The 12,268-nt window shown below is 40.3% G+C and overlaps 1 protein-coding gene across 10 annotated transcripts in view; it reads right to left on the bottom strand.

The window, feature by feature from the left end:
* The window catches only part of UNC79 (unc-79 homolog, NALCN channel complex subunit), a 248,546-nt gene that overhangs the window by 184,081 nt on the left and 52,197 nt on the right, over nt 1-12,268 (bottom strand). For all 10 annotated transcript variants that reach the window (XM_046010109.1, XM_046010111.1, XM_046010112.1 and 7 more), the window contains exon 5: nt 6,889-6,981. In XM_046010109.1, coding sequence (XP_045866065.1) covers nt 6,889-6,981 — 93 coding nt within the window. The remainder of the gene's footprint in view (nt 1-6,888; nt 6,982-12,268) is intronic.

Raw genomic sequence — 12,268 nt, 5'->3', positions numbered from 1 at the left:
AAACCATAAAATTCCAAAAGAAAACATAAGTAGGAATATCTTGGACATGGGCCTGTGCCACATATTTATAGAAAGGTCTCCTCAGGAGGAAAAAATAAAAGCAAAAAATAAGCTATTGGGGCCACACCAAAATAAAAAGCTTTTGCACAGCAAAGGAAACCATCAATAGAACAAAAAGGCAACCTACCAAATAAGAGAAGATATTTGCAAGTAATATCTCTGATAAGGAGGTAATACTCAGAACATATAAAGAATTTACACAATTCAACACCAAAAAAACCACAAATAATCTGATTAAAATATGGGCAGAGGATTGAACAGACATCTAAATGGCCAACAGACACAGGAAAAGATGCTTAACATCACTCATCATCAGGGAAATACAAATCAAAACCACAATGAGATATGACCTCACACCTGTCAGAATGGCTAGTGTCAAAAAGGCAGGAAATGACAAGTATTGTTAAGAATGTAGAGAAAGAGGCACCTAGGTGGCTCAGTCAGTTAAGTTTCTGCCTTTGGCTCAGGTCCTGATCCCAGGATCCTGGGATCAATCCCACATCAGGCTCCTTGCTTAGCAGGGAGACTGCTTCTCCATCTGCCTGCTGCTCCCCCGCTTGTGGACAGTCTCTCTCTCTCTGACAAATAAATAAACAAAATCTTAAAAAAAAAATGTAGAGAAAAAGGAATACTTCTGTACTGTTGGTGAGAATGTAAATTGTACAATCCCTGTAGAAAACAATATGGAGTTTCCTCCAAAAATTAAAAATAGAATACCATATAATCTAGTAATTCCACTACTGGATATGTACCCAAAGAAAACAAAAACACTAATTCAAAAAGACATGTGCAGCCCTGTGTTTATTGCAACAGTATTTACAACAGCCAAAGTATGGAAGCAATCTAAATGTCCATCAATAGCTGAATGAATAAAGAAAATGTGGTATATAATATATATAGTGGAACACTAGTCATAAAAAAGAATGCAGTCTTGCCATTTATGACAACATGGATAGACCCAGAGGATATTACACTAAGTGAAATAACTCAGAAAGGGAAAGACAAATACCATATGATTTCACTGATGTGTAGAATCTAAAAATCAAAGCCAACAAACAGAAACAGATTCATGAATACAGAGGATAAACTGGTGAGTGCCAGAGAGAAGGAGGGCGAAGGATGGGCAAAACAGGTGAAGTAGATTAAGAGGCAGAAACTTCCAGTTATAAAATAAATAAGTCATGGAGATGAAAAGTACAAGATAGGGTATATAGTCAATAATATGGTAATGATATTGTATGGTGATCATACTTATCACAGTGAGCACTGAATAATGTACAGGATTGTCAAATGATTGTGTCATATACCTGAAACTAATATAATTGTATGTCAGCTATACTTCAAAAATAAAATTTTTTAAATAACAAAAAATTTTAATAAAATAAAAAATTACTCATTTCCTTTAAGTATTCATACATTTCAAAAATCATGTGAGCCCTTGACTTTATCAAGCTTTTTACTAAGATCCTTCATCCTATTAATAAAAGAAATATTAAGGACAAGCCCTAGTAATAGTAATTATATAATATAAATTTACATCAATGTACTCAAGAACTACACAAGAACAAAAATTGCCTTAGAGGAACACTTACTGGGTGTTCATTATGTGTCAGGTATTGTGCTAAGAGCCTTACACATATTATCTCATAACCACCATGTTGCAGTGAGGAAACTGACTTAGCTTAGATTCCTATCTTGCCCGAGTCTGGAGATAGATAGCAAATGACAAACTGATGGATTAGCAAGGGAGTCTTTCATCACTCAGGCACCAAGTCCACCTCATTGAGGAATTCTTAGGAGCTATGAAACAGCAAGCTTCTTTGGTTTGCCCATGTTTAGTTGGGAAAAGAAAAATACCTCCCCCTAGTCAGAGACCTGTTTCATATCCTCCCGAATCTGTCATCCAACCCTGTCATAGCCTGAAGTTGGTTTCACCTTGATGACCTCTATGTCATTCAATTCAATGGTTGTACTTCAGTCTGCCTCTTACTTGACCTTCAGCAGCATTCAGTGCTACTGACCCTTGTCTTCTTTTCAAAACACTCTCTTCCCTCGACTTCACGACTAGTCCTCTCCTATTACCTGTGGCAGACACTGTTGTTGCTACTCAACTAGTATCAACAACCCTTTCTTCCTTGTCCATCCCCTAATGCACAGACTACAAAGCAAGATACTTCCCCAGAGTCCCTTAGAGCTAGGGATGGCCATGTGACTCAGTTCTGGCCAGTAAGACCTAAGAGAGAATCTGCTGGGAAGGGGGGGGGGGGCTCCTGAAATACTTTCTCCCTGTGAAAAAAGAGGCACAACAGGAGGCCTTTCTCTAATTACCCTGATTGTTCCTGTTACCTGTTTGTGGATGTGATTGTGTGGGAATAAAACAACCCCCACTGGGGCAGCCATCTTGCAAACCTGAGGGGAAGTCCAAGAAAAGCACAATGGCACCATCTCAGGCCCCTGATACTGTGGCGCTGTCTGTAAGACTTCCTACTAAGTAAACAAAATAAACAACAAACGTTCTTGTAGTTCAAAACTTCTGTTAGTCACCCAAACACATCCTAACAGATACAACCTCTCTGCCTGCTTGACAAGCTCATCATCTCCCACTGGACCATTATCCACTGCAGTTCCTGAAAGCCTATCATAAGCCCACTCCACTTTTCCTTCTGTGCTCTCTCCTAAGCAATCCCACATTCATATACAACTTCAGGTACCATCTATATGCAATTTAATAAAGGCCATTGGACACTTATGTGTAGGTTCAAAGTTCATTACCGCAAGCCCAGAGTTCTATGCAGAGTTCTGGGCTCATAATACAAATCATCGTTGCCTCTTTTTTTTTTTTTTTTTAAGGAAGCTGATTTATTTGCATTTTTGTGTTTTGGACATATAAAATTGAGATGATGTGTGAGGTTTTTTTCCCAATTTGAGATAAAATTGACATAGAACACTGCATTAGTCTAAGTTATGCCATCTCCTCTTAAACATTTCAGAGATAGCTCGAACATGATGTCCAAAACAGATTCGAAAGGATCCCTCAGGGGCACCTGGGTGGCTCAGTGGGTTAAAGCCTCTGCCTTCGGCTCAGGTCATGATCCCAGGGTCCTGGGATCAAACCCCGCATCGGGCTCTCTGCTCAACAGGGAGCCTGCTTCCTCCTCTCTCTCTGCCTGCCTCTCTGCCTACTTAAGATCTCTGTCTGTCAAATAAATAAATAAAATATTTTAAAAAAAAAGAAAAAAAAAAAAAAAAAGAAAGGATCCCTCAGAAGCCTGGCTTTCTTCGTCCAGTGTCTCCTTTCTCAATGAATAGAACCACCATGTATTTCGTTTTGCAAGCCAAAAATTCTGATGTCACCAAATCCCATCAATTTTACTTTCTAGATACTTTTTCACAGTCTCAATTGCCCCTGTCTTCTTTACATGCCCAGATAAATGGCATGGCTCCTTCTGGATCAATCTATATCGACTCTTCGTAATCCATTCTCAACTATAGTCAGGGTCACACACACACGGCCATCCCAAGTCCTCCAGTACCTTTCCACTGGATGCGGATAAACACAGGACTCCCAAACAGAGCCCACACATCCCGCGTGTTCTGGCCCACAGACGCCCCCAGTCTCACCTCCCATGAGACAGCCCTCACTCCGAGTTCCAGCAATGCCAATCTCTCAGTCCCACCTGCTTGCCAGGCTTCCCGCTGACACATGAGACTCTCTACCTGAATCCCCCACCCCCTGTAGGCCTTGTTAATGGTACTCATCCTTCAGTCCTGGGAGAAAAGGCTACTTCCCCAGAGAAGCCCTCTCTGACCTCTTCCATAAAAGGATATCTCCTTTTTTAGGGGCTCATTGAGCTAAGTACATCTTTCCAAGAACTTTGTCACAGCTGAAACTTTACATTTGGTTTTCTTTTCTTTCTTTCTTTCTTTCTTTCTTTCTTTCTTTCTTTCTTTCTTTCTTTTTTTAGAGAGGGAGAAAGACATGGGGGTAAAGGGCAGAGGGAAAGAGAGAATCTTAAACACGCACCATGCCCAGAGAGGAGCTGTATGCAGGGTTTGATCTCATGACCTTGAGATCATGACCTGAGCTGAAATCAAGAGCCAATCACTTAACTACGAACTGAGCCCTCCAGGCACCCCTTCACATTTGCTTTTGTAATTACTGAATTCTAGTCTTCTCCCACCACTACCATGTAAGTTTCATGAGGCAGGGGCAGAGATCAGTTCTGTTTTGCTAACCATGATGTCTCCAGTGTCTGGCACAGACAAGCTATTCAGTGACTATTTATTGAATATATAAATAGTCCTGTAGAACTGGAATTTTGTTCTTCAGCCATCAGTGTGTTCTCAAGGACAGATGTTCCTTTCTCTATATGTCTGTCCCATGAACCCGGTTCAGAGCTGTCCCCTGACTGCCTCATGAACAGACCTAGAAAGTCCCTTTGTGTAAATTTCTTCAATCAAAACTTTATCCATATTTTAAGACCCATACTTTGCTCAAGTGGCACGAAGATTTCCCTGATCATTTCAATCCATAGAGTTCTCTCCCTCTGATGAATTAATACTACCCACAGTATTTATTTTGTACTTTTCATATACTATCTTGTATTATAAATTAATGATTTCTGTGAATATGCCTAATATTTCCAATGAGTCATATGCTCCATAGAAAGCCCCATATCTTACACTTCTGGGTAGTTTTCACAATGTCTAGCTCAGAGTTGTGAACAAAGAACTTACTCGGTTAGTTGAACGAGGCCTATGCTGTACCTTTGATACACCATGGGCTACAAGGACCTAGCTGCCACTTGCTGCTTCCCCCAGAAAAATTAAACAAAATGAAGCCCTACCACTGGGTCCCTGTGAGCCCTCTCGTGGGTATCACCTCAGTCTTAACCCTTTCCCCACAACACAAGACCAGCTCACCTCAGTCTTAACCCTTTCCCCACAACACAAGACCAGCTATAGGTCCTGACTGTCATTTTTAGCATGGAATAGCAGGCGCAGACATTCCCCATGAACAGATGAAGATACAGATTTGGAAATTACAGAAGTAATGTAGTCAGATCATAATGGTTTCCCAGCAGAACATCCAACTCCAAGAAGAAAATGGCGGATTGCCGTGGTTTGCACTCTGCCCTTGACTGAGCAATTTACAATGTGCCCGTCCCTGTGTGAGGCAAGCACTTCACATACAAAGGCTTACGACATTTTAAGGCACTGTAGGAATAGTTATTCCCACTTTAGAAATGAGGAAACTTGACCTTAGGGAAGTTAAAAAAAACTTGCGCTACGTTAACACTAACTGGCAATTTACTGGGGAGCTCAGAGATGAACCCACAGACCTCTAACCTCAAAGCACACGATTTTAGGCCCCCTGCTTTACTGCTTCCCAACTTAGAAACTAGGACCAAAGCCTCAGGAGATTTCAACGTACTAGACTCCGAATGAAGGGTGTTTTCAGAATATAATATATAATAAATATAAGTGACATTTTGAGGGTCCTCTAAGCAAGAGTGAGATAGGAGATAGAACTTCCAAAAAATTATACATTTGAATTACTCATACAATGACTCAATTACTCAAGGTGTTTCATATTTAAAGGGTAACACTCCAAACGAAGAAGCATTAAGATTTAAACATGAAACATTTTTTTCTGAGCACCTGAGAGGCTCAGACTCTTGGTTTTGGCTCCGGTCATGATCTCGGGATTGTGGGATCGAGCTCTGCCAGGGGCTCTGGGCTCAGCACAGAGTCTGCTTGAGATTCTCTCTCCCTCTCCCTCTGCCCCTCTGACCCCCTTACTCTTGCTCTCTGTCAAATAATCTTCTTTTTAAAAATAAAACATCTTGAAGGGTCAGGGGTGGGAGGTTGGGGAACAGGTGGTGGGTAATAGGGAGGGCACGTTTTGCATGGAGCACTGGGTGTTGTGCAAAAACAATGAATACTGTTATGCTGAAAAAAATAAATAAAATGGGAAAAAAAATAAAAAATAAATAAATAAAAATAAAACATCTTTTCTTCATCCTGCATCAAAAACTTACTATTTACAAGGAAATTAAGTAGAAGGTTGAAAACAGTGCCACCAAGTTGGTTCACTTTCCAAGTCAACAATAAATGAAAATTAAAACTGAGTTCACATCTTAGTATGTGATGCCAATAGTCAGCCCCTTTTCACGTCAGTTTCCCAAATTTCATATGTAGTTATACTGACGAACAGAAACGGAACCTATCTAACATCACTACGTATTAAAGAAAATACAAGTCAAAACAATGAGATACTATTTTTTGTCTGTCTAACAGAATACAAAGTGTACATTATTCAATGACAGGTTACAGTGTACTCTCATACATAGTTAGTGACACTACTAAAATTTTTTCAAGCCCTTTAATTCATTAATCCCTCTTTTATGAATTTATTCTAAGGAAATAATCAGAAACATAGTAAAAAAAATTATGTTCAAGGATACCTGTGTGGCATTAGAGTAGAAAATTCACAAAATATTAACAGTAGTTATCTTCAGTCATTTAAATCGCAGTGATTTTTACAGTCCTAACTTAATTTATTCCTATAGAATTGTATTCAATTTCCAGTCAATGTCCTACGATTGTGTCCCCAAACGCTCTAAAAATAATCACTAGCCAGCAAGATTACTGCTAATAACAAAGACAAGAGGAAGTTATTTCAACTCAGAAGTCTGTCTTGTAACACATCTCCAGTTTTCTATCCACCAAGAGGTGAGCTCACATGAGACTTTCTAGCCTTCTCGTTTCATATCTCGTTTAACAATTGTTTTTTAATTCAGTCAAGCCACTCGAATTTCCACTGACCTGGGTTGGATGTGTATTGCATCGCAATCATAAGCATGGATGATGCAGACAGATTAACATGGGCAGGAACGCCTTCTCTCCTTGAGGAACCCACTGAAACAAAACATTATTTCATTAGGTACAATTAATCTCTATGTATACTTCTTATTTTACATATAGTGTGAGAGCTGAGAAGACAGTTGTTTTTTTTTTAAAGTCTCAACCCATTCTTTGGATGCTTTGCACAAATAAAACCACAAAACATCTGTCCTAGCATACAAATGCTATGATTGTCATCATCAACAGCAAACATTTTGTGAAAATCTACAAGGAGCAGAAACAGTGCCACAGTGTGAGGCAATGGCTTTATCGGAGAGGTACTTAGGTGTGATCTCTGATCCCAGGATGTTTATATATCTAGGTGGGAGAGAAAGAAAAAACAAAATCTTCCACATGCCCAAATATAAAGGCATGTCAAAGGTTATCCCAATAAAAGTAAAAATAAAAGGTTTATTTATTTTGAAACAACTCGAATGGGTTAACTTTTGGAGATGCAGATGAAATAACAGTCAGCTTATAATGGGGCCCCTATTAATTCCGTCACACACGCCAAATTCAAATAGCATAGTATAAAAAATTACATATTAACTTTAACATCTTTATTTTTCTTTCAGAAAAATCACATATTGACTTAAAAATTATTTTCAACTCTCACAGATCATGAAACAATTTTACTCAAATCTTCACATGTAAGTCATCAGCAGTACCTCCGTCACCATGAGAATAACTTTTTTAGCTTTTCAGAGCTTACCATCTCCATATCCAACCAAGCTGTTTGGAAGAAAGCACTTTTTGAATCTGTGAGGACCACTGTCACTGAACATTTTATCCTGTGCCACAAGTATTCAGTCACAAAGCAAGCTGGTTTCTTCAAAACTCATCTCACAGCTGTATCCGTGGTCTCCACACGATAACCACTTACATCCTGCTTTTAAGACATCTTTAAGTGGCTTGTTTACAATGACATCCAATATATTATATTTCTTTCTCTCTCTTTTCTAGTGGCATAATAGGTACTCAAAGTAGCATTCAAAACTAGCACTGATGGGGGTCATTCAAGATAATACTCCAAAGAATTGTTTTCTCCAAAGAGTACTCTATTATTCTAACCAGTAATTGAGAGAGGGCTCCCATAGGAGAAACTTCGAAAGGACTCAAATAGGGGCACCTGGGTGGCTCAGTCCGTTGAGGGTCTGACTTCTGCTCAGATCATGGTCCTAGGGTCCTGGGATCGAGCCCCACATCGGGGTCCCTGCTCAGTGGGAAGCCTGTTTCTCCCTCTCCCACTCCCCTGCTTATGTTCCCTCTCTCGCCATCTCTCTCTCTCTCTGTCAAATAAGTAAAAAAAATCTTTAAAAAAAAAAGGACTCAAATATAAAAGGAATTCCTTTTCTCAGGGACAATTGAAGAAGCAGGGGAAATCTTTCCTTACAGTTAGGCTTGAGTGACCAACTGTCAAGAAAGCATGAACAGAACGGCTTCCGGTGAGTATGACAACCTCCATCAGCCAGCTCTCAATTTCCTACACACAATGGAGAAAAGCACTAATGTGGGCAACAACAAAAAAGCAGATGACCCACAAATCTGCTTTATTTTATTTTATATTAAAGTGCAGTGTGTGGAAATCTCACCTCCATCCATAAAGAATAAGGCAACTTATAAAAAAAACCACACATGTATGAAACAGCCATTAAAACACAAATATAAGATTTGTCATGGAATGGAGAACACAGAGAAAATTTAACATGATTCTATTCTTTTCGTTGGATGGAAGACTTTGAGCACAACACTGGATGGCGACATTTACAATAGCTTTACAGAAATAAGCAAGCAAACAAAACAGATGTATCCTTAGTTTCATTCAGGTTCCATTTACCTGAATTTGCTTTTATTAATCACTTGCAGCTGGGCTCCTGCTTCGTCACCAAGCAGGCCAGAGTCTGGGAGATAAACTAGTTTGGCTGTGCGATATAAATGAATATTAATAATTACACAAAGATATGCAGATCAGGTCAACGCTCTTGGAGGGTAAAGCTGGTCAATCAAGTGTTATTAATCAAGGAAAGAACTTTGAGCCAAATCAAATCAAGGAAAGAAATTTGAGCCAAATGCGGTCGCTCTCAGACTTTAGCCAGGGAGCTTGTTCAGATTCAGCTTTGGGGCCCATATCTAGAGTCTGACTCCTTCAGCTTGGAAGCAGAAAAGCTTTAATAAGCACATCAAGTGGTTTGTTGTTGTTGTTGTTGTTGTTGTTGTTTAATGTATTTGACAGAGAAAGAGAGCAGAAGCAGGGGGGAGTGGCAGAGGGAGAAGGAGGCTCCCTGCTGAGCCAAGGACCCCATGTGCAGCTCCATCCCAGGACCCTGGGATCATGACCTGAGCCAAAGTCAGCCACTTAACTGACTGAGCTAGCCAGGTACCCCACATCAAGTGTTTTGATCCAGGAGGGCCCTGATCCTTGTGGCAGGAGCATTACTAGAGGAGAAATAAGAAAGGTGTGCAGGTGTGCAAGGGAGAACTGGGTGGCCCTAGGCCCTTCGTTTAAGGGGGAGTGGAGGGTGGGGAAGGTAATTCTTGGCTCTGACATACTCGTGGAAAAATAATTACATATATTTAAATAATTACATATATACATACATATGGTCCTTTTGGGACAAGGGTTTTCACCACTGTTGAAATTCACCTGAAATTTTTAATACTAAACGTTTCTTAAAAAAATAAATAAACAAAGACTACTACAAAGGGAGCTTGTGAATCCCTGTGCCTGGAGGCCTTTAAAAATGGGAGAGATGCCCAAAATGTCTCAATGATTTAGGTGAGGTCTATTTGGAGAAGAGCCCAACTGGCTCGATGACCTTTGGCTGTCCCTTTTACCCCTACAAATACATGCTCTCCCTCAAGTGTGGTCAACCACAAAGCCAAAAGCATTCCCCTGGCTCAAGTCCTAGGAAACTGGCTCCAGCACCTTGATAAACAGACACTGCCTTGCAGTTCTTAGCCTTATAACGGACTGGATAAAATCACCGCAATTCTAATTAATAAACGTGCACAGGCACACATCATTTATTTAATCTTGGTAAAAAGGCATGCATGATGTAAACAGATGTACGGCTTGTATGGCTTGTCCCCATGAGGGTATATAAAGCCAAAGCTCCACACAGCGGAAGGAAGAAGAGAATTAATCAAAATAAGAAAATTTTACATCTAATATTGTGCTCAGGAAATACAATTGCAAGTTCTAAGGCCTATTTCCTGATCCTCCCGGCACCACCAGAATAACGGTTACCAGTATCCCTTTCCTCTATGAGCAATAACAATTCCTTACTCTGTTCCTGCATTTTATAGTTCCTAATATACTATCACATATAGCTCTTATATGATTCTCACCAAAAAGAAATAAATAAGTAGGGACACCTGGGTGACTCAGTCGATGACATGTACAACTCTTGATTTCACTCAGGTCATGATCTCAGAGTTGTGAGACCCAGCCCGTGTCCAGGCTGTGTGCTGTGTGTGGAGCTGCTGAAGATTTTCTCTCTATCCCTCTCCCTTCCCCCTCCCCACCGCCACTTGTACTCTCTCCCTCTCAAATAAATAAATAAAACTTAAATAAATAAATATATTGGGGAAGCCATTTTATAAAGAGAATCGGACTACTTGCATGAGAGCACCAACTTAATTATTAGCCCAAGTCACTTGACTTCACAGGCAATGCTCTAGTGACTTATTCATTCAAAATTCATTTAAAAATTCAAAAAGTATTTTTTCATACCCCTACATACCGGCATTTTTCTAACCCTAGAGACACAGCCATAAACAAGACAGGCAAGCCTTATGGAGCTTAGATGCTCAAGCAGTACCATCCAATATGGTAGCTACCGGCCACATGTGGCTATTTAAATTTAAATGAATTAAACGTCAATGAAATTACAAAGTCAGTCTCATTAGATACATTTCAAGTGATCAGTTGCTGCATGTGGCTAGTGTGTTCACATGGAATCTTATAAAACTTTTCCATCATTGCAGAAAGTTCCATGGACAATGCTGTTCTAGAGGAACAAGCAAACAAATACCCATGAAGAAATAAAGCAGGGCACAGGAATAGGTAGAAAGTGAATGAAGGTCTTGTGTTAGCTTGAGGGTAAGGAAAGGCATCTTGAAAGGTGAGACATTTGAGGTGAGACCTAAGGAGGGTGAGGAAGAATCATATGACCATTTGGGAGAAGGACTACCGAGACAGAACAAAAGCCTCATGTCTTTATGGAACTGCAGAATGGCTAATGAGGACGGCACAGGGTGAACACACAAGAGGCAGTAATGACATAGTAAGGTGGCAGCAGTGGCCAGAGCACAGAGGGCCTTGTGGGCTAGGAAAGGACATTGAATGTGATTGGTCAGAGTGATGGAACGTGATGAAGGAAGTGACGTGGTCTGGTTTATGTGTTTGGAGCATAGCTCTGGCTGTTGGGTGGAAAACCATTGTAGGGTTGCTAAGAATAGAAGCAGGGAGATCAGTTCAGAAACTACTGGATGGGTCCGGGTGAGAGATGGTAGTAAGGAGTAGTCTGAATTGGAATATATTTAAATAAACCCCATTAACCTTATACTTTTGTAAGGGGTAAAGGTAAGAGAATCGTCTGGGAAGAAGAAACACAGTCTGGTGCCATACAGTAGAACCATTTCCTGTGCTCTGCCAGATTGCACTGCTCACATTAGCAAGTGTCTTGTTTCTGTAAGCAGAGGGATTTGTGTTCCATGAGTTAGGGTTTGAGCACAAGATACTTATGCCTTCAGAAGGGCATATCAATTCAACGTAAGAGGAAGACTGAGACACCATGACCCGAAAGTCAGCGCAGCATTAAAAGATGTGCAGACTGCTAGATAAATGAAAATCACAGAGATAAGATTGCCCATCAACAACTCCGAGGTGGGGGAACCTGGCTGGCTCAGTCAGCAGAGCACGCAACTCTTGATCTCAGGGTTATAAGTTTGAGACCCATGATGGGTGTAAAGATTAGTTTAAAAAAAAAATTGCAGAAATGCTCTGTCAGATCCTATGAGACCAAGGCCTATTATAGCCATTATTGTTTATTATACAACAAATTCAAGGGGGAAAAAATCCCAAGCCCCAGAGGCTGGCCCCTTTTCTCAAGCAGTATTTAGGACAATAAAACTTCAGGACATGTGAATTTGAGCAGAATACTGGCATTAGTTGCAATGGTATTTGACCCATCTGTCATATGTCTATGGGCTTGGTCTGTTCTACATTTGTCCAACGTGATACAATAGCCAAAGGCCATTCCTGTATGTTATCTCATGTCTTCACAGCAAACACAGGGTG

The sequence above is a fragment of the Meles meles genome, chromosome 6 (genome assembly GCF_922984935.1).
Source record: "Meles meles chromosome 6, mMelMel3.1 paternal haplotype, whole genome shotgun sequence".
NCBI lineage: Eukaryota > Metazoa > Chordata > Mammalia > Carnivora > Mustelidae > Meles > Meles meles.
Note: the sequence above shows the minus strand (reverse complement) of the source record. Positions and strands in the feature narration are given on the sequence as shown.